Below are 24703 nucleotides of genomic sequence, written 5' to 3' on the forward strand. Positions count from 1 at the left end.
CAAAGGCTTTTGATTGTGTAAATCATGAAATTCTGCTAGACAAGCTCAAGTATTGTGGCATGAGTGGGACAGTGCACAAATGGTTTAATTCGTACCTAACTGGAAGAGTGCAGAAAGTTGAAATAAGTAGTTCTCATAACACGCAAAGATAAGCACATTCCTCAAACTGGGGGACTATCAAGAATGGGGTTCCACAAGGGTCAGTCTTGGGTCCTTTGTTGTTCTTATTATATATTAATGACTTGCCATTCTATATTCATGAAGAGGCAAAGTTAGTTCTCTTCGCTGATGATACAAGTATAGTAATCACACCTGAGAAACAAGAATTAACTGATGAAATTGCCAATACTGTCTTTCAGAAAATTACTAAGTGGTTCCTTGTAAACGGACTCTCTCTGAATTTTGATAAGACACAGTACATACAGTTCCGTACAGTGAATGGTATGACGCCATTAATAAATATAGACCTTAATCAGAAGCATATAGCTAAGGTAGAATATTCCAAATTTTTAGGTATGTCCATTGATGAGAGATTAAATTGGAAGAAACACATTGATGATCTGCTGAAACGTTTGAGTTCAGCTACTTATGCAATAAGGGTCATTGCAAATTTTGGTGATAAACATCTTAGTAAATTAGCTTACTACGCCTATTTTCACTCATTGCTTTCATATGGCATAATATTTTGGGGTAATTCATCACTGAGGAATAAAGTATTTATTGCACAAAAGCGTGTAATCAGAATAATAGCTGGAGTCCACCCAAGATCTTCCTGCAGACATTTATTTAAGGATCTAGGGATATTCACAGTAGCTTCTCAGTATATATACTCTCTTATGAAATTTGTTATTAACAACCAACCCCAATTCAAAAGTAATAGCAGTGTGCATAACTACAATACTAGGAGAAAGGACGATCTTCACTATTCAAGATTAAATCTAACTTTGGCACAGAAAGGGGTGAATTATACTGGCACTAAAGTCTTTGGTCACTTACCAAATAGTATCAAAAGTCTGACAGATAACCAACAAGTATTTAAGAAGAAATTAAAAGAATTTCTGAATGACAACTCCTTCTACTCCATAGAGGAATTTTTAGATATAAATTAAGAAAAAAAAGAAAAAAAAAAACAAAAATATTAAAAAAATAAAAAAAATAAAATAAAAAAATAAAAATAAAAAAATAAAGAAAAACAAAAAAACACAAAAAAATAAAGTTGTTATATTAACTTAAGTATGTTGTTAAATTAACCTAATTATGTCATGCATTGGAAAATTCGACTCGTTCCACATCATTACGAAATATCGTATTCATGATCCATGGAACTAGTATTAATTTAATCTAATCTAATCTAATCTAACCTAGTGCTGTGCTATGTATGCTGACAGCCAAAGCTTATTGAACTAGTGATGCCATCCACATAAAGCAGACACTGAATGAGCTCAAGACAACATTCTATGCAAATGGATACAATTGAGACATACAACAAGCTGTGAGGTGCAGCTAAGACAAAGCAAAGATACTCTTCATGTTGCTCACATTCCTTACACAAGTGGTGTCAGTGATCATGTAGGCAAGTTTCTGCATTGCACAGGTATCAGATTTACATTCAAGAGTGCTTGCAAGATGAGAGATTTGTTGCCATTCACTAAGGATCCTGTGAAACTTCTCCACACTGCAGTTGTTTAAACAGTTACAGCTAGTGTAATTGCTGTTGTAAACAGCATCTCATATGAGCAAACCAGTTGCTTCTTTACCTGCAGTTACTTGTCCTTTAGGTACTTGGGCTATGCATGACTCTGCTTAAAGACAAGAGCTTGATGTAATCTTAGGGTCAATCTGTGCACATCTGCTTTCATTCCCTGCAGATGATTCACTGAAAATTACAACCTGTAGCTGTGATCCTGCAGTCAGTCTATACATTGGCTAGAATTGTGAGTTAATAAAACGCACAGAAATACAAAATAAAAGTTAAATGAATAATTTAATAACATGGGTTCTATTGTAATGCCTGTAATGGATGTAGAAAACAGAGACTTATGCTGAATAATGTTTGTTCAAGAAAGGACATCTCAAACAAACAGGAAATCGTCCTGCAATATTCCATTAAATATAGACAGAAAATGTTCATATCAAATGTAGTAAAGTTGTGTTGAGAGCCTTACAAGAATCTTCATCTACATCTACAAGAATACTCTGCAAATCACACGGAAGTGCCTTTCTTGGAGTTCAATGAACCACCTTCACACTAATTCTTTATTCTTCCAATCTTGAACAGTGTGTGGAAAAAGCAAATGCCTATCCTTTCCATGTGAGTTCTGATTTCCCTTATTTTATTATGATCAATATATCTTCCAAAATCCTACTGTGTATCTACATTAATTATATGGGCCTGTAATTTAGTGGATTACTCCTATTGCCTTTCTCAAATATTGGTGTGACATGTGTAACTTTGCAGTATTTGGGTACAGATCTTTTGTTCAGTGAACGGTTGTATATGGTTGTTAAGTATGGAGCTATTGCGTCGGCATACTCTGAATGGAAGCTAATTGGTAAACAGTTTGGATTGGAAGACTTGCTTTTATTAAATGATTCAAATTGATTCACTACTCTGAGGACATCTACTTCCAAGTTACTAGTGTATCAAAATCCCCAAACTAAATGGTCATCAAATACACAAAAACTAAGTCCATTTTGTAATCACAATATACAAAATATTTGTCAACATTTCAGGGTTCAACATTATGATTTACAAATTATCAAAGGTAATAAATAGTAGTAACTCATACTCCATCACTTCTCAGTTCTTAATACAAGCGGAAAAAATTGAGAGCACTACTCTGGGACACATACAGATCTCTAGTGACCTAGAATCGCTTCAAAGGTTTAAGTATTGTAGCAGCCATTCTCCACCCGGAATCGATCACCTCCATTGGCTGAAGGCCATCCCCACCAAAAATCATTTTTCTTAAGCTCCATGGACATGACATGACATGACATGACATGACATGACTCATCTTGGCCACCTGCAGGACTGAACTCATATATTGAACAATTCTTAAATAAAGAAGTGTCATAAACATTTCATTGCACTCAGATCATTTGCAATAAATATGAGGTATAGTTGTTTCACAAATAAATAAGCCACCATTTTGATGTAAGTGTGTTCTCAATAAATAACAGATTGTCCTTAAATATTGCTTACAGAATTATTTATGGCTTCTTGACTTGCAGTTGTGGTGCTCACTAACACAGGCGATTAACCACTTTTAAATTAGCACAGTTTTTTAATAGCACTTGCAGTCAACATTTAAAAAATGTTACAGGCAAAATAGTAAACTATTCATTAAATAAAAACACAAGATATAAAAGATGTAATAAATCAAGAAATAAAATAGATACAGGTAAGAAGCTTTCACAGATAACAATACTGCAATATTATCATCTGAGATATTGTATGTTGAAATCACATGAAGCGTTTAAAAGTTGTTAATTCGGAGGTTCATTATGAAAATGTTTGTTTGCTGTAAAATATTAACTTCTGTAGTTTTACAGATAGTAAAATATTGTTGTCATGGGATGCACATTGTTTTTCTGGGGTCACTGAAGCATTCAGATTTGCATTAATATTAGATTGTAAATTTTTGTAGACCCTCAAAGAGCTGTAAGAAGCAGTCTTTCAGCTTGCCAGATACTCCGTTATTTCATGCAGCATTGTTAGACCTCTTTAAGTGTCAAAATTCCCTGTACCTGGATTTTCCCATTACCGGCCACATGCTGCTTGTCTCTGCATCTGCACCTAGCCAGACCTGCCGCATTGTGCCCTGAGCCCTCAGGCCCGCTTGAGCTCTTGGGCCTACTAGCATTCAGCTGTACAACAGTTTCATCTTATCTCGTACCACTACTTTGCCACCGATTAACTCACCTAAATACACATAACGTTACAGTATCTATGAACTTCGATGTGCATGTGGTGAAATCTTAGTTGGTGAAACCGGGAGACCCATTAGCATTAGCATTAGCATTTTTGAGTGTGAACATTATGTACTGGGATGAAAAAAGTTAGACATAGCAGAATACCACCAGAAATGTGGCCATCATATGAGTTTTCAAAAACTTTGTGTACTTGCTTGGTAGCCAGGGAATGCAGCAACAGAAAATGAGATAGGCTATTGAAGTAATTGGATGCCCAACAGTATGAACAGGGAGTATGGCAACATGTTACCTATGACCTGGACTCGAGCTATTCCAGCCCGGTGGACCATGTGTGTTTGCCAGCCAGCAGCACCACCTGATCAAGGTTTGACAGTACAAACAAGACTCTGAGAGAACTCCTATGCATCCTTACTGTTTTGCTGTAGGAAAACAATACCCCCTGGATACAAGCTGCTGATTTGCTATTGTCTTCCAGTCACTGTGAGATTGGCTACTAATCACTCATCAGAATGGCAAAGGCAGCAGACAGCTGATACAACACCTTCTACCAAACACCTATCTGAGTTGCCTTTCAATCAGCCACCAGGGTAGCACAGGTAGTAGCGTACCGTAGAGCCACCTTCTTCATAACAACCTCTTCAGATTGTCTGACGGCATCTCAGATATGTGATGTTGGTAATCAAAGATAACTGAAAATGACAGTATATAAAGGAAGACATTCACCACTGTACAGCAGTGAACTGTCCTGAAGAGGACGGCAGCAATTCGGTTGAAATGTTGGCAGTTTAGTTATTTTAACTGTTTACAATGATGCGGCCCAAAACCCAAAATTATTTGATCCAAAATGATGTCATGATGCTCTTTAACAATAAATGTTTTGTTGCATTACAACTACTGGATGTGAATTCTGAAGCCAACCCAGTTTTTCACCTCATTTTATTTTGTGGTTTAAGTGGAGCTTGTCAAATTTCTATATTGTTAGGCTATGCTTCTTTACAAGCATAACAAACTAGTGGTCTTATCTCTTTAACAAAATTACCATAGTTTTGCACATGGGAAAGTCACTTGTACAGTCTTTTGCCAACTTTTTATTCTCCCATTTCACACTCCCACATTACTTCGTTTTAATGTTTACAGTGTGTAAAGCCATCAGTGAAACAACCACTTCTTGTTCATATGTAATAGTCAGAGTGCTTCACTGTGACATGCAAGTGGCCAGTACGTAAAGTTTGCAGTATAGCTGATGTCATATGCACGATTTCTTCTGGTCCGTTAAATGACATTTAAGTCATCTTCCACCAGGTTTTTAATTTGAGGAATCTTTTACCCATTGCTGTGGAGTGAAGGTACTTAGATGTGGTTTTCTTCAAACTTCATGCCGAATAATATAATCTTTTATTTCATATAAGCAGTTGTACACACAGTGAAAATGGTATCACAATGATGATGAATTTCTTTCAGATTAAATCATGTTTAAAGTATTTGTGTTATCTCTTGTAAACAGGAGACTTTGAGTCTACAATAATTTTTGTACTCTTAAGTTACCCTCAGAGCAACATGCGAGCTGTAACTACTGGCATAATAATATATGACTAACATAATAATGTCACAATAATTATGATGGAATTATCGGTTCCAGTCCTATAACTTACATCAGTAATTTCTCGACTCATCAGTTTCTCAGTGTGCAGCTGCAAAGAATGTCTCTTGAGATAAGTTTTATGTGTAATTCCCTCAACCAAGGACACTTTTTCCAGTGTTAGTAAGCTGATTTACCTTTTGTTACTTGTTACAGTCTTTGAGTTGCAGAATGGATTGTTATTTCTCTTGTTGTTGATTAGTCCATAAACTGTTGACTTCATAATGGATTTTATTCAAACTGTAATATTTTTACAGAAAATCATCGCTTGGTTTTTACAAATGCTGGCTTCACTGATCCAAGGGAATATCGGTACTGGGATCCACATAAGAGGGCAATAGACTTCGACGGATTGATTGCTGACCTGCGGGACGCACCTGAAAATTCTGTTATTATATTACATGCTTGTGCCCATAATCCTACAGGGAGTGACCCAACACAAGAGCAATGGATAAAAATTGCAGATGTAATGAAGGTATGCTAACATATATACCGTAATCTAGCATCAGAATTTGTTGTAGACCAGTTGATTAAATTACCCTCTTTCGCTGGTCCCATTTGAAGGTATGCTAATATACATACTGGGATTTAAAGGTAACTGAAAATTAGTGTATGATGATTTCATAATTAACGTTTATTGGCAAACATTTTGTTTATCATTGTGTGGCGTAACACTGAATTGATGGTTGGCATACAAGCACTCTTGAAAAGAACTCCCGATGAAACTGTAATTATTTTCTTTCTCTTCAGTGTCTGTAGTTTTCTCTTCCTCCTACTGAATTTTTAAAACTTCAAAAGTTGCAGATGGAACTACACGTATAAAATCATTTGTCTGTGAGTCTTCAGATTTTTATTCCAACAACTGACCAGTTCCTAGAACGAGATTTTCATTCCACAGTAGAGTGTGCGCTGATATGAGGCTTCTTGACAGATAAAACTGTGTGCTAGACCGTCACTCGAACTTGCAATCTTTGCCTTCTGTGGACAAGTGCCCTACCAACTGAGTTACCCAAGCACGACTCATGACCTGTTCTCACCACTTTATTTCTGCCAGTACCTCATCTCCTACCTTCCAAACTTCACAGAAGTTCTCCAGTGAACCTTGCAATACTAGCACACTTCTTCCTTCCAGATTTGTATTTGCAGGGTTGAGCTCTTGTGCACCTTCATAATGAGGTGTTGCAAGCACGGTAGTGCACAGAGCACACAAAATCTCAAACTGTAACAGCCTAGCAGGCGAAATGCAGCTCTTACAGGCCATGTTCCAGACGAACAGTTACAACAAATGCTAGAATGAAATAAATAGTAAGTGCAGGAAAGTTAAAGGTGAAATGGCTACAGGGAAAAAAAGAAAGATTGTCAGAAGGATTGACTCAGCAAAATTAAAAGTAATGGTGGTAACATTGTGTCATGGGAATTCCACTGTTAAATGCACAGGATAGAGCAGATAGTTGGAAAGAGTACATTGAAGTCCTCTGTTACGGAGAAGACTGGTCTGATGGCGTGATGGAAGATGAAACAGAAGTCGATAGGGAAAAACTAAGGAATACAGTATTGCAATCTGAATTTAAAATACCTTTGGAAGACTTAGATCAAATAAGGCAGAAGGGATAGGTACAATGCCATCAGAATATCTGAAATCATTGGGGGAAATAGCAACAAAACAGCTATTCTCATTGATGTATGGCATGTGTGAGACTGGTGATGCACTATCAGATTTTTAGTGAAACATCATCCACAGTATTCCAAAGAGATCAAGAGCCAACAAGTGCAAAAATTGCTGCACAATCAAATTAGCATCTTATGCATCCAAGTTGTTGACAAGAAAAATATGCAGAAGAATGGAAAAGAAAATTGAGGCTCTGGTGTATGACGATTAGTTTGGCTTTAGGAAAGGTAGAGGCACCAGAGACACTGTTCTGATGTTGCAGTTGATAATGAAAGCAAGACTGTTGGAAAGCAAGACATGTTCATAGGATTTGTCAACCTGAAAAAAGGCGTTTGACAATAAAATGGTGCAAAATGTTAGAAATTGCATATTTGTGAGAACCAAGAAGGAACAATAAGAGTGGAAATAAGTGCTTGGATTAAAAATGGTTGTAAGACAAGGACATAGTCTTTCACCCCTACTGTTCAATCTGTACATTGAAGAAGCAGTGGCGGAAATAAAAGAAAGGTGAAAGGATGTAAATAAGATTCACTGATGACATTGCTATCCTCAGTGAAAGTGAAGGCGAATTAGAAGATATGTTGAACTGAATGAACAGTCTAATGAGGAGTACAGAATATGGATTGAGAGTAAATTGAAGAAAAATGAAATTTATGAGAAGTAGCAGACATGAGAAGAGCAAAAAACATAACATCAGAATTGAAGATAATGAAGTAGATGAAGTTAAGGAGTTCTGCTACGAGGGTTACCCACAAAGTACATTAAGTTTTGGAATTAAAAATAAATAAAGTATTGGAATTTTTTTTAATTATATACAGATGAAAGCCACACTTAAATACTACTTTTCTACATAGTAGACATTTAAATTAAGGCACTTATCGTAGCGTTGGACGAGTTTGGAAATTCCTTAGTCATAAAATTCGGCCGCCTGCGCCTTCAACCACATGGTTACCTCTTCTTGAAGCTGTGCGTCGTCATCAAAACGCTGCATAGTCAACCACTTCTTTATTCTACATCTACATTGATACTCCGCAAGCCACCCAACGGTGTGTGGCGGAGGGCACTTTACGTGCCACTGTCATTACCTCCCTTTACTGTTCCAGTCGCGTATGGTTCGCGGGAAGAACGACTGTCTGAAAGCCTCTGTGCGCGCTCTAATCTCTCTAATTTTACATTCGTGATCTCCTCGGGAGGTATAAGTAGGGGGAAGCAATATATTCGATACCTCATCCAGAAACGCACCCTCTCGAAACCTGGCGAGCAAGCTACACCGCGATGCAGAGCGCCTCTCTTGCAGAGTCTGCCACTTGAGTTTATTAAACATCTCCGTAACGCTATCACGGTTACCAAATAACCCTGTGACGAAACGCGCCGCTCTTCTTTGGATCTTCTCTATCTCCTCCGTCAGACCGATCTGGTACGGATCCCACACTGATGAGCAATACTCAAGTATAGGTCGAACGAGTGTTTTGTAAGCCACCTCCTTTGTTGATGGACTACATTTTCTAAGCACTCTCCCAATGAATCTCAACCTGGTAACCGCCTTACCAACAATTAATTTTATATGATCATTCCACTTCAAATCGTTCCGCACGCATACTTCCAGATATTTTACAGAAGTAACTGCTACCAGTGTTTGTTCCGCTATCATATAATCATACAATAAAGGATCCTTCTTTCTATGTAGTCGCAATACATTACATTTGTCTATGTTAAGGGTCAGTTGCCACTCCCTGCACCAAGTGCCTAACCGCTGCAGATCTTCCTGCATTTCGCTACAATTTTCTAATGCTGCAACTTCTCTGTATACTACAGCATCATCCACGAAAAGCCGCATGGAACTTCCGACACTATCTACTAAGTCATTTATATATATTGTGAAAAGCAATGGTCCCATAACACTCCCCTGTGGCACGCCAGAGGTTACTTTAACGTCTGTAGACGTCTCTCCATTGATAACATTGCTGGGAATAAGTGGAAGTCGCTCGGTGCCAGGTCGGGACTGTACGGCGGATGAGGAAACAGGTCCCACTTAAAAGATTCGAGAACTTAACGAGTGGCATTTGCCATGTGGGCCCGGGCGTTGTCGTGAATCAGCAAGATCTTTGAGCCCAACTTTCCCCAGCGCTTGTTTTGTATTGCTCTTCTGAGGTTGAGCAGAGTTTGGCAATACCTTTGAGAGTTTATTGTAGTGCCTCTTTCCAGGAAATCCACAAAAATCACACCTTTTCTGTCCCAAAAGAAAAGGTAACCACATGGTTGAAGGCGCAGGCAGCAGAATTTTACGATGAAGGAATTTCGAAGCTCGTCCATCGCTACAAAAAGTGCCTTAATTTAAATGGCAACTATGTAGAAAAGTAGTATTTAAGTGTGGCTTTCATCTGTATATAATAAAAAAAAAAATTCCAATACTTTATTTATTTTTAATTCCAAAACTTAATGTACTTTGTGGATAGCCCTCGTACCTAGGCAGCAAAAGAACTCGTGATGGACAGACCAAGGAGGACATGAAAAGCAGATGAGCACTGGCAAAAAGGACATTCCTGGCCAAGAGAAGTCTATTAGTATCGAACATAGGCCTTAATTTGAGGAAGAAATTTCTGAGAACGTATGTTTGGATTGCAGCATTGTATGGTGGTGAGACATAGACTGTGGGGAAACTGGAACAGGAGATAATAAAACCATTTTTAATGTGGTGCTACAGATGAATGTTGAAAATTAAGTGGACTTACAAGCAAGCAGTGAGATGGTTCTCTCCAAAATCATTGAGGAAAGGAATATATGAAAAAGCTGACTACAAGAAAGGACATCTGTTAATACATCAGAGAATAACTTCCATGGTACTAGTGGGAGCTGTAGAGTGTAAAAACTCTAGATGAAGACAGAGATTGGAATACATTGAGCAAATAATGGAAGATGTTGATTGCAGTAGCTACTCCGAGACGAAAAGGTTGGCACAGGAGACGAATTCGTGGTAGCCCACATAAAACAGTCAGAAGACTGATGACTTAAAATCATATCAAGGCTCAAGCTTGCAGCAAACAGAAAATGGTTAATGACCAGAATTTCACAATGAGAAATGAGGCTACTCACAGGAGAGTAAATGAAGTTGACAACAAATTACTCAACTTATGTAGATGGTGTCGTATTCAGCCATTAATAGTGCGAAAGTCACCCTCTGTTAGAGTGGACACTTTCATTCGAGTCTGCCATTTCCTGCATCTCAGGCAGAATTTGCAGGATTTTGAACGGAGCAAAACAAGTATACAATATAAAGTGTTTACTACAAGCAACTAAAAAATGACTAGATTAGATTTTGCTAATTCACATGGATTGTATTTTACAACAATGATCTCATTCACAAAATATTTAGAGGTGTAAGAAAATACGAAAAACCAAGGAACCAGGTTATGTATCTACTTTGGGAATAACTCATTTACAAGAACAGATGCCTTATTTAGATTTATAAGTATTTATACAAATTTTAGCCAATTCTTAATTAATGGCCTAATTACTTAGTGAAGCATGTACTGTAATAGAATTTTTTTAAATCCCATCAAATATTTATGGGACGTAATTGAGAGGTCAGTTCATGCACAAAATCCTGCATTGCCAACACATAAGCAATTATGGATGGCTTTAAAGGCAGCATGACTCAATATTTCTGCAGGGGACTTCCAATGACATGTTAAATCTTGCCACATTGAGTTGCTGCACTCCACAGGCCAAAAGGATTTTCGACACGATATTAGGAGGTAACTCATGACTTTTGTAGCCTCAGTATATATAAAGGGCAATGTACTGACAGAGTGAGTCATAGCTGCCCAGCCGAAGCTGCTAAGGATAGAAACTTGAAATTTGAAGAGGGTGTTGACCTTACCCTACCGGCATCAGTTTCAAAATTCCACCCCTAAGGGGGTGAAATAAGGGATGAAAGGCTTTTTGAAAATATGTCATTATTAAAGCAATTTTGAAGCTAGTCCAACAAAAATTGTTTTTAGGTCAGAAATAAAGAAATATGTGACTCAGCAGTTTTGGAAATTTAATCCCTTTGGGGGTGAAATAGTGGATAAAAAAATTATTTTGAGAATAATTATTTATTTAAGAACCATCAAAGTATTTTTAAAGTTACACATATGAAAATTGGTATTTGCTTTCTTGGTTAGAAATAAAAAAAAATGTTTTTGTTTTTGGAAATTCTATACCAAAAGTTGTGTGAAGTTATTTAATTATGAAAGCATATATGAAAATTTTATTTGGTTTCTGTGTTAGAAATTAAAGAAATGTTTCGCTGTTTTTGGAATTCATCCAGAAACGATGTGAAATAGGGGATTTTCCAACTGGAAAATGATTCAAATCCAAATAGAGGTGTTTTGCAGGATATGCTTCCTGCAGCCACCCTAGAAGGAAAACAAAGACAGAGGATGAGATGGTCAGATGAAGTTAATAGACACCTCATGTTCTGTTATTACCAAGCAACAAACCTAGGAACCAACACAACTGGATACAGATCACAAGTATACACAACATTTATTACCAGATACCCAGACTTAAAATTTTTAACAGAACGACGACTAGCTGATCAGATCCGTGTAATAATCAAAGATAACGGGATACCCCAGTCAGAATTAGAAAACATCAAACAACAAGTACAACAAATACTGGAACAAAATAATGTGCAATCAGAAAAAGAAGAAAATACAGTAATGGACTCAAACATCCCAGAGCAAACAAACAAAGAACAACATGCATCGATTAAACAGTCAGAGGAAAACGAAATCTTAAGACAGCCACCAGAACAAGCACAAATAGAACACGAAGTGACACACATGTTAGATATAGAAGAAAAATTTCAGCTGACATATATAGAATACAAAGACACAAATACAGACATTAGACCATTCTTGCATAGACCGCCAAATAACCCACAAGTCGAAACAACAATAAAAATTATCAACACAATCATACACAACAAAATAAATGAAAACACAACTATGGAAGAGTTAAAACTACTGGTTTATATAGGAGCACTCACTACACTAAATATACACACTAGGCAGAGATCAGAACCAACCAACACACGGAAGAAACCCACAAAACTAGCATGGCAACACAGGCTACAGATCAGAATAGAAAAACTGAGAAAAGACATCGGACAGCTAACGCAGTTTATAAGAAATGAAATGTCAGAAAAAAAACGAAGAAGGTTAGGTAAAATTTCACAACAAGAAGCGATAGAGCAACTAGATGAAAAGAAGCGGAAATTACAAGCATTGGCCAAACGACTTAGAAGATACAAAAAAAGTGAAAATAGGAGGAAACAAAACCAAACATTCAACACAAACCAAAAGAAATTTTACCAGACAATAGATAACACACACATTAAAATAGACAATCCACCAAACATAACAGACATAGAACACGGCTGGAGCAACATATGGTCAAACCCGGTACAACATAACAGGCATGCACGGTCGATACAAGCAGAAACATATACATACAAGATGATACCACAAATGCCTGAAGTGATAATTTTGCAACATGAAGTCACCCAAGCAATTAATTCTACTCACAATTGGAAAGCCCCTGGAAAAGATAAAATAGCAAATTTCTGGCTAAAGAAATTCATCTCAACACATTCACATCTAACTAAATTATTTAACAGTTTTATTGCAGACCCATACACATTTCCTGATACACTTACACATGGAATAACTTATCTGAAACCTAAAGATCAAGCAGACTCAGCAAACCCAGCTAAATATTGCCCCATAACATGCCTACCAACAATATACAAAATATTAACTTCAGTCATTACACAGAAACTAATGACACATACAACACAGAACAAAATTATAAATGCAGAACAAAAAGGCTGTTGCAAAGGAGCACGAGGATGTAAAGAGCAACTGATAATAGATGCAGAGGTGACATATCAAGCTAAAACTAAATAAAGGTCGCTACACTATGCATACATTGATTACCAAAAAGCTTTTGATAGTGTACCCCACTCATGGTTACTACAAATATTGGAAATATACAAAGTAGATCCTAAATTGATACAGTTCCTAAACATAGTAATGAAAAATTGGAAAACCACACTTAATATCCAAACAAATTCAAATAATATCACATCACAGCCAATACAGTTTAAGTGTGGAATATACCAAGGAGACTCATTAAGTCCTTTCTGGTTCTGCCTTGCTCTGAACCCACTATCCAACATGCTAAATAATACAAATTATGGATACAATATTACTGGAACATACCCACACAAAATCACACATTTGCTATACATGGATGATCTAAAACTACTGGTAGCAACAAATCAACAACTCAACCAATTACTAAAGATAACAGACGTATTCAGCAATGATATAAATATGGCTTTTGGAACAGACAAATGTAAGAAAAATAGCATAGTCAAGGGAAAACAGACTAAACAAGAAGATTACATATTGGATAACCACAGCGACTGCATAGAAGCGATGGAAGAAACAGATGCCTATAAATATCTAGGATACAGACAAAAAATAGGAATAGATAATACAAATATTAAAGAAGAACTAAAAGAAAAATATAGATGAAGACTAACAAAAATACTGAAAACAGAATTGACAGCAAGAAAAAAGACAAAAGCTATAAATACTTATGCTATACCAATATTGACCTACTCATTTGGAGTAGTGAAATGGAGTAACACAGATCTAGAAGCACTCAATACACTTACACGATCACAATGCCACAAATATAGAATACATCACATACATTCAGCAACTGAAAAATTCACATTAAGCAGAAAGGAAGGAGGAAGGGGATTTATCGACATAAAAAACCTACATTATGGACAGGTAGACAATTTAAGAAAATTCTTTATAGAACGAGCAGAAACTAGCAAAATATACAAAGCAATCACTCATATGAATACATCGGCTACACCACTGCAATTTCATAACCACTTCTACAACCCTTTAGATCACATAACATCAACAGATACGAAGAAAGTATATTGGAAAAAGAAAACACTACATGGCAAGCACCCGTATCATCTAACACAGCCACACATCGATCAAGACGCATCCAACACATTGCTAAGAAAAGGCAATATATACAGTGAGACAGAAGGATTCATGATTGCAATACAGGATCAAACAATAAACACCAGATATTACAGCAAGCATATTATTAAAGATCCCAATACCACAAAAGATAAATGCAGACTTTGCAAACAACAAATAGAAACAGTAGATCACATCACAAGTGGATGTACAATACTAGCAAATACAGAATACCCCAGAAGACATGACAATGCAGCAAAAATAATACAATAACAACTTGCCATACAACATAAACTAATAAAACAAAATGTTCCCACATACAAGTACGCACCACAAAATGTACTGGAGAATGATGAATACAAATTATACTGGAACAGAACCATTATAACAGATAAAACAACATCACATAACAAACCTGACATCATACTCACCAATAAAAAGAAGAAATTAACACAACGAATCGAAATATCCATACCCAATACAACAAATATACAGAAGAAAACAGGAGAAAAAATTGAAAAATACATCCAACTGGCTGAGGAAGTCAAGGGCATGTGGCATCAGGATAAAGTTGACATTACACCAATTATACTATCAACTACAGGAGTCATACAACACAATATCCACCAGTACATAAACGCAATACAGCTACATCCAAACTTATATGTACAACTACAGAAATCTGTAATTATTGATACATGTTCAATTACCCGAAAGTTCCTAAATGCAATGTAACATATACCGTACAGTTAAAAGGAAGTCATGCGTGATCAAGGTCCACGTCACTTTCCATTTTTAACCAGACATAACATCTGAGACAGGAAAGAGAAATGATGATGATGATGATGATGATGATGATGATGATGATGATGATGATGATGATGATCTGTGGAGACCGTGCAAGCAGGACAGTGGGTGCTAAGCTATGGAAAATCAGAATTGAATAGCAATCATCAGCAGAGCTAAAAGTGTGTGTTCTATGTATATTAATGCAAAAACAGTAAGCTGCCAGTTACAGAATAAAAGGCAGTTGCAGCATACAAATTGTATTCAACATAAACTTAGAATTAGCCAATTGAAGAAGGCTGAAAATCCATAACACAACCAATAAAACAGTACTACTATTATTATGAGGGCAGAATACACTTCTTCTTCTTCTTCATCATCATAATCATCATCATCATGAACTATGCAGCGTCTTAGATGAGCATTTGTGTGATTAACTTACCTTTGAGGAGGATGAAGTACTTCAATTATTCATGTGTAAGTGGGGTATGCACTTAGCTTTGATTAAAATTTCTTTTTAGAACACAGCATACTCAGTTTCTCCAATCAGAGCTCTCACTGTCACCCACCACTGTTGCTAACTTGCCTTAACAGAGCACCAGCTGACTTGAAGTATTAAAGCTGTGTGATTTACATGTGTATTCAATGTTGGACAGTGAGCAAGAATGAACTCTGCTCACATTGGCAGTCCACTCTCCATTTTACGAGCTTTAACCAATATACTATGAGAAATGCATGGTAAACACTGTGCTGTCTTACAGTATATTTACTCATAACCAGTTTCGATCATTGATGATCTCCACAGTGCTGGCACAAAAATGGGCACAAAGTGAAAATTGTGAATATCAACAAAAATTACATTTTCATGAGAATTGTTAGTCAGAAAAATTATGTGTACTTACGAAATGTATTGTGACAACTTCACACGTCATATGTGCTATTTAACCAGGAAAGATGCCTTTGCAAACATCAGAAAACATTACTCCATGCCATAATATTGTCTCAAGCAAACAGAAAACATTGAAAAATGAAACCATGTCTCAACAGTAAATGCAAAGCACCAGTGCTCAGGCACAACAATATCCAAGAGGTTAACACACAAGTGTCGATCAAAGAAGCTACAAGCCAGAGTCGGAGAAAAAGGTCAAAGAACAAGTACCAAAACATGGGTATACTATAGTACAGTCACAGAAAAATACACATGCACTACAATCACAACAAAGGAATACAATAAAAACAGATATAAATGTATTTGTATTCCTATTTTTCTTTTTCACTTTATTTCAATAAAGTATAGTAAGTATTACAATAGCCACATGATGCTAACCATTTGGTGAAAACCATCGCAGCAAAAATATACTTAGTCATCTACAATAATATGCAATAAAACACACATGTGGTGCTATTGCAATGTCTCAAGATAAAAGCTAACTCACCATTAAGTAAGACCTACATCATAGGAAACTGTACATAGGTATGCAATGCTGAAAAAAATATATTAGGCAATCCAGCTACCATAAATCATTCAAACTGGCAGCAGCCAGAGGTTTGAGGATACAAATAGTGTAACAAAATGAGGAGCTGCATACAGTATTATGTCATATAATAATCACATGATACTGTTAAAAAATTGAAGCCAAAGATTTGGTGAGAACACCACCATAATAAAAAATGTGCATAGATAAGTAATGTTAAAACACTATGAGAAACAATAACCACTAAAATCAGAGAGCATGAAAACCAATCAGTAACCAAAATAATTCCAATGTCAAGTCCATATCAGAAGTTCAGGATTAAAAGTAGTGTAACCAATTGAGATATCAAGACTAAAATCAGTTACAATAGTGTCATACAGAAACTGTAATTATTCATGTATTACATGTGTGCAGTTCAGAAACCATTAAGTAAAAGTGTGAGGTCACTCAACCTGGTATCTATAGAGCTTTTCAGAGAAAGCTTAAGAAATGTTAATTGGGGAGATGTATATAATGAGCCAAAATGCTAATGATGAATGCAACATATTTCTTGATAAATTTATATCCCTTTTTGAACATTGTTTCCCAAAGAAAATTACTAAATGCAACACCACACACTTTTCAAAGAAACTTTGGATTACTACAGGCATTAAAGTGTCTTCAGAAAGGAAAAGAAAACTCTGAGACAGCAAGAACTAGTAAAGAGCCAGAAGTAGTTTTACACTATAAAAATTATTGTAACATACTGAGAAAAGTTGTAAGGAAATCTAGAAAGATGTATGTTAGAGAAGAAATAAACAACTCCAGCAATAAAATAAAATCAGTATGGAATGTTGTTAGGAGGGATACAGGAAAAGTAACCATTGGGGTAGGTAGTATTACTATTAAAGAGAACAAGACCATTCTAACGAACAGTACACAAGTAGCTAATGTATTCAACAACCATTTCTTAAGTGTAGGAGAAGAAATTGGTGAGCACAGTTCAAAAGAAAAAGCCAGGCAGTACATGGAAGAGTCTGTTTTGAAAAAATTTAGTCAGACTAACTTTCACCTAACAACCTCCTGTGAAATAAGTAAAATTATTACATCTTTGAAAAATAAATGTTCTGTTGGAGTAGGCGACATCTCTAATAAATTATTAAAATGATGTGGAGCAATTACAGCTGATGTTCTGAGTCACATATGTAATGCATCACTAACTCAAGATATTTTCCCAGACAGGTTAAAATATGCCATTGTTGGGCCCCTCTGCAAAATGGGGGACACCACAGATGTCAATAATTATCAGCCAGAATGCTTGCTTACAGCATTTTCAAATATCTTCGAGAGAGTAATGTACTCAAGAATGGTTAACCATCTCAACAGTAATGGGATACTTAGTAACTCACAGTTCGGATTTCAAAAATGCTGTTCTACAGAGAGAGCAATATACAGGGCTATTACAAATGATTGAAGCGATTTCATAAATTCACTGTAGCTCCATTCATAGACATGTGGTCACGACACACTACAGATACGTAGAAAAACTCATAAAGTTTTGTTCGGCTGAAGCCGCACTTCAGGTTTCTGCCGCCAGAGCGCTCGAGAGCGCAGTGAGACAAAATGACGACAGGAACCGAGAAAGCGTATGTCGTGCTTGAAATGCACTCACATCAGTCAGTCATAACAGTGCAACGACACTTCAGGACGAAGTTCAACAAAGATCAACCAACTGCTAACTCCATTCGGCGATGGTACGCGCAGTTTAAAGCTTCTAGATGCCTCTGTAAGGGGAAATCAACGGGTCGGCCTGCAGTGAGCGAAGAAACGGTTGAACGTGTGCGGGCAAGTTTCACGCGTAGCCCGCGGAAGTCGACGAATAAAGCAAGCAGGGAGCTATTTTCATCTTTCAACAGGATGGTGCTCCACCGCACTTCCATCATGATGTTAGGCATTTCTTAAACAGGAGATTGGAAAACCGATGGATCGGTCGTGGTGGAGATCATGATCAGCAATTCATGTCATGGCCTCCACGCTCTCCCGACTTAACCCCATGCGATTTCTTTCTGTGGGGTTATGTGAAAGATTCAGTGTTTAAACCTCCTCTACCAAGAAACGTGCCAGAACTGCGAGCTCGCATCGACGATGCCTTTGAACTCATTGATGGGGACATGCTGCGCCGAGTGTGGGAGGAACTTGATTATCGGCTTGATGTCTGCCAAATCACTAAAGGGGCAAATATCGAACATTTGTGAATGCCTAAAAAAAACTTTGAGTTTTTGTATGTGTGTGCAAAGCATTGTGAAAATATCTCAAATAATAAAGTTATTGTAGAGCTGTGAAATCGCTTCAATCATTTGTAATAACCCTGTACAATTTCACTGTCCACGTAATACTCTTTAGATAGTAAAATGTTACCAATAGGAATTTTCTGTGACTTGTCCAAAGCATTTGTTTGTGTGAACCATGACATTGTTACAGAAATTTCAATTCCATGGTATCAATGGAATAGCATATGAATGGTTTGTCATACCTACAGAACAGGAAGCAAAAAGTTTCCTTATATGGGTCAAGTGAGTTAAATAAGTTTGCCACTTCATCTACCTGGGGTGAAATGACATTAGGTGTTCCACAGGTTTCAATCATGTGTCCCCTTCTGTTCTTGATATATGTGAACGGCCTCCCTTCCTATCTGAAACAGGAAGCTGAACTGACACTGTTTGCTGATGATACAAGCATATTTATTAATCCAGTAAAAGAAACTCTAATTGAAAATGATACAAATAAGGTCTTTGGATAAGTCATTAATTGATTTTGTGCAAATGGGCTTGCTCTAAACTGTGAAAAACCACAGTACATCCAATTTTCTGCTGTAAAAAGTACAGTTCCTTCAATAAATATAATACATCAACAGAAGTAAGTGGACGGGGTAGAGCATATTAAGTTTTTGGGTGTACATATAGATGAGAATCTTAATTGGAAAATTCATATTTTGGATCTTCTGAAGGGACTAGGTTCAGCAACTTTTGCAATCAGAATTATTGCCAATTTTGAGGATATAGAAATTAGTATGCTAACATACTTTGCATACTTGCACTCTCTGGTGTCAAACAGAACAATATTTTGGGGTAACTTGACATTTAAACAAAAAGTATTCACTGCTCAAAAGAAAGTCGTTAGAATAATGTTTGGGGTTCATAGTTGCACATCTTGTAGGCGCGCGCACACACGCACGTGAGCGCACGCGCATGCGTGCGCCATATGATAGGTCATGGAGACATAGAGCAAATTTTACTCAGATTTCTCTACACTCCCCCCTCCCTTTTCTTTCTTTTTAAACTCTGACTTTTACTTCACAGCTGGCTTATTGGTATATGATGAGAGATGGGTGTGTTTTGTGATAGTTAAAGTCATTGTCAGATTCCATGTTCAGATGACTGGTAAATTAGTTTAATAAAGTTGTTTAGGGATGGACAGTAGTGTCACACATGTTGTAATATATGAATAATTAAAGTTTCTGTAGGACACTCCGAGAAGCGATTTTAGCCTTAGTGTTTCAGTTCCCCATTCGGATCTCCGGATGGGGACTACTCAAGAGGACGTCGTTATCAGGAGAAAGAAAACTGGCGTTCTACAGATCGGAGCGTGGAATGTCAGATCCCTTAATCGGGCAGGTAGGTTAGAAAATTTAAAAAGGGAAATGGATAGGTTAAAGTTAGATATAGTGGGAATTAGTGAAGTTCGGTGGCAGGAGGAACAAGACTTTCGGTCAGGTGAATACAGGGTTATAAATACAAAATCAAATAGGGGTAATGCAGGAGTAGGTTTAATAATGAATAAAAAAATATGGTTATATACATGGAAGAATCCTGGAGATATGAAAAGGTATCAGATAGATTATATAATGGTAAGACAGAGATTTAGGAACCAGGTTTTAAATTGTAAGACATTTCCAGGGGCAGATGTGGACTCTGACCACAATCTATTGGTTATGAAGTGTAGATTAAAAATGAAGAAATTGCAAAAAGGTGGAAATTTAAGGAGATGGGACCTGGATAAACTGACTAAACCAGAGGTTGTACAGAGTTTCAGGGAGAGCATAAGGGAACAAGTGACAGGAATGGGGGAAAGAAATACAGTAGAAGAAGAATGGGTAGCTCTGAGGGATGAAGTAGTGAAGGCAGCAGAGGATCAAGTAGGTAAAAAGATGAGTGCTAATAGAAATCCTTGGGTAACAGAAGAAATATTGAATTTAATTGATGGAAGGAGAAAATATAAAAATGCAGTTAATGAAGCAGGCAAAAAGGAATACAAACGTCTCAAAAATGAGATCGACAAGAAGTGCAAAATGGCTAAGCAGGGATAGCTAGAGGACAAATGTAAGGATGTAGAGGCTTATCTCACTAGGGGTAAGATAGATACTGCCTACAGGAGACCTTTGGAGAGAAGAGAACTACTTGTATGAACATAAAGAGCTCAGATGGAAACCCAGCTCTAAGCAAAGAAGGGAAGGCAGAAAGGTGGAAGGAGTATATAGAGGGTTTATACAAGGGCGATGTACTTGAGGACAATATTATGGAAATGGAAGAGGATGTAGATGAAGACGAAATGGGAGATACGATACTGCGTGAAGAGTTTGACAGAGCACTGAAAGACCTGAGTCAAAACAAGCCCCCGGAAGTAGACAACATTCCATTAGAACTACTGACGGGCTTGGGAGAGCCAGTCCTGACAAAACTCTACCATCTGGTGAGCAAGATGTATGAGACAGGTGAAATACCCTCAGACTTCAAGAAGAATATAATAATTCCAGTCCCAAAGAAAGCAGGTGTTGACAGATGTGAAAATTACTGAAATATCAGTTTAATAAGTCACAGCTGCAAAATACTAACACGAATTCTTTACAGACGAATGGAAAAACTGGTAGATGCGGACCTCGGGGAAGATCAGTTTGGATTCCGTAGAAATGTTGGAACATGTGAGGCAATCCTGACCCTACGACTTATCTTAGAAAATAGATTAAGGAAAGGCAAACCTACATTTCTAGCATTTGTGGACCTAGAGAAAGCTTTTGACAATGTTAACTGCAATACTCTCTTTCAAATTCTGAGGGTGGCAGAGGTAAAATACAGGGAGCGAAAGACTATTTACAATTTGTACAGAAACCGGATGGCAGTTATAAGAGTCGAGGGACATGAAAGGGAAGCAGTGGTTGGGAAGGGAGTGAGACAGGGTTGTAGCCTCTCCCCGATGTTATTCAATCTGTGTATTGAGCAAGCAGTAAAGGAAACAAAAGAAAAATTCAGAGTAGGTATTAAAATTCATGGAGAAGAAATAAAAACTTTGAAGTTCACCGATGACATAGTAATTCTGTCAGAGGCAGTAAAGGACTTGGAAGAGCAGTTGAATGGAATGGACAGTGTCTTAAAAGGAGGGTATAAGATGAACATCAACAAAAGCAAAACGAGGATAATGGAATGTAGTCAAATTAAATCGGGTGATGCTGAGGGAATTAGATTAGGAAATGAGACACTTAAAGTAGTAAAGGAGTTTTGCTATTTGGGGAGCAAAATAACTGATGATTGTCGAAGTAGAGAGGATATAAAATGTAGACTGGCAATGGCAAGGAAAGCGTTTCTGAAGAAGAGAAATTTAACATCGAGTATAGATCTAAGTATCATGAAGTTGTTTCTGAAAGTATTTGAATGGAGTGTAGCTATGTATGGAAGTGAAACATGGATGATAAATAGTTTGGACAAGAAGAGAATAGAAGCTTTCAAAATGTGGTGCTATAGAAGAATGCTGAAGATTAGATGGGTAGATCACATAACTAACGAGGAGGTATTGAATAGAATTGGGGAGAATAGGAGTTTGTGGCACTACTTGACAAAAAGAAGGGACCGGTTGGTAGGACATGTTTTGAGGCATCATCAAGGGATCACAAATTTAGCATTGGAGGGCAGCGTGGAGAGTAAAAATCGTAGAGGGAGACGAAGAGATGAATACACTAAGCAGATTCAGAAGGATGTAGGTTGCAGTAGGTACTGGGAGATGAAGCAGCTTGCACAGGATAGAGTAGTATGGAGAGCTGCATCAAACCAGTCTCAGGTCTGAAGACCACAACAACAACAAACACTATGTTTAATCCTCGACTTCTGATATGGACTTGACACTGGAATTGTTTTATTTGCTGTTTGGTTTTTATGCTCTCTGCTTTTAGTGGTTACTGATTCTCATTGTGTTTAACATTATATATCTATGCAAATTTTGTGCAGTATGCAGCTCCTCATTTTGTTAACACTATTTGTATCCTCAGACCTCTGGCTGCTGCCAGTTTGAATGATTTGTGGTAGTTGTATTGCCTGATATAATTTTTTGCAACATTGTATACGTATGTAGAATTTTGCATGGTATAGGTCTTACTTAATGGTCAGTTAGTTTTTAACCATGTGTGGCATTGCAATAGCATCACGTGTCTGTTTTATTGCATATTATTGTATGCAACTATGTATAATTACCTGCTATTGTTTTGAAATAAAGTGAAAAAAGAAAAATAGGATTAAAAATACATTTATATCTGTTTTTATTGTTTTCCTTTTATTATAATTGTAGTGCATGTATATTTTTCTGTGACTATAGTGTAGGGTACACGTTTTGGTACTTGTTCTTAGACTCTGGCTTGTAGCTTCTTTGATCAACACTTGTGTGTTGACCTACTGCATATTGTGCCTGAGCACTGGTGCTTTGCACTTACTGCTGACACATGGTTTCATTTTTCAATGTTTTCTGTTTGCTTGAGCCGGTATTATGGCATGAAGTGTCGTTTTCTGATGTTTTCAAGTCAGCTATGGCACCTTACCTGGATAAATAGCATGTGTGACATGGAAGTTGTCACATTATTTTTTATTAGTGCACATCATGTTCATAAGTAATTTTTCTGACTAATAATTCTCATGAAAATGTAATTGGTGTTGATATTCACAGTTCTCACTTTGTTCCCATTTTCGTGCCAGCACTGTGAAGATGATCGATTGAAACTGGTTGTGAATAAATGTATTGTAAGGCAGCACAGTGTTTACCATGCGTTTCTCAGAGTATATCAATGCTGATGACAGTTGCCTGAAAATTTTTTTTAACAGATACACGGCTAACAACCAGTGGAACAGCACTGTAGCAGTACATGACAAATGTCAAATAAGTTGCTTTAATGAGCATGTTGCAGATAAATGGTAGCAGAACTATGTAATTGGCTAACGACCCTCCCCCCCTCCACTCCACCCCCCCCCCCCCAAAAAATAAATTCATTGCCTCTAACATCATGTAAATAATGTTTCAATTTAGTTTATAATGTGGCATGTAAAAGTAGTTTTCCTAAACCTGTTTCTTTGTTTTGTGTTCTTTGGTTCATACCATGAAGGTTTTGTCACACAATAGTGTAGGGAAAGTGATGAGATGCAAGAATGTTGTGGCATATCCAGTTGCACTCTACTATCAAGGTTCTTTGCACGCAACAGGCACATGTAACGTTCAGTGCTAGAAAGATTTGTGCAAGAGTTTAATAGTCAAGGAGCACTTAAATCATACACATCACAAAAAACATGAAAAACTTGGCAGCAATGTGCAGTTATGCATCTTACTGTTAATCCACCCCCTACTGGCCACTATCGCCATCTTTTCTCTCTCCCAGCCACACAAAGAGCAACCATGCAATGTCTTTGAAGTAGGCTTCTTCGACAATTTTTTATTTAATTCCCAAATTGTCCTCTTTCTTAAAACCATTTGTTATCTTTCCAGATTAAGTAAGTATCTACTAGTTATGAAAACTGTCATTTGTGCCTCCTTACGTTCTGTGTCTGTTGGTTAATGCCCCCAAGTATCTGTTCTATCTTCATTTGGTTTTAATTGCATTTAGTGTGCCTCTATATCAAATAGCTTCTGTTTTAAATTCTTACCCACTGTTTTGAATTATATTTTATAAATCTATGCTCTTCCCTTCACTTACTTTCCTTTACTACTCTACTAGTTCTGCCATCGATAATTTCACATTCTCCATTGCATATCACTAGCAATATAGTTTTTATGACTTTTTCTGAAATGACAGATAAATCTTAATCCTACTGCCTTTTCTGCCAGTCTTTCATTTATATTTCATTTTTATTTG

The 24703-nt window shown here is 37.0% G+C and overlaps 1 protein-coding gene across 1 annotated transcript in view; it reads left to right on the forward strand.

Annotated features, from left to right (window-relative positions):
* Window positions 1-24703, forward strand: part of LOC124605191 (aspartate aminotransferase, cytoplasmic) — a 72405-nt gene that overhangs the window by 20375 nt on the left and 27327 nt on the right. Inside the window, exon 4 of the mRNA XM_047136707.1 lies at window positions 5833-6050. Within this exon, the coding sequence (XP_046992663.1) occupies window positions 5833-6050 (218 nt within the window). The remainder of the gene's footprint in view (window positions 1-5832; window positions 6051-24703) is intronic.

The sequence above is a fragment of the Schistocerca americana genome, chromosome 3 (assembly GCF_021461395.2).
Source record: "Schistocerca americana isolate TAMUIC-IGC-003095 chromosome 3, iqSchAmer2.1, whole genome shotgun sequence".
In the NCBI taxonomy this organism is placed as follows: Eukaryota; Metazoa; Arthropoda; class Insecta; order Orthoptera; family Acrididae; genus Schistocerca; species Schistocerca americana.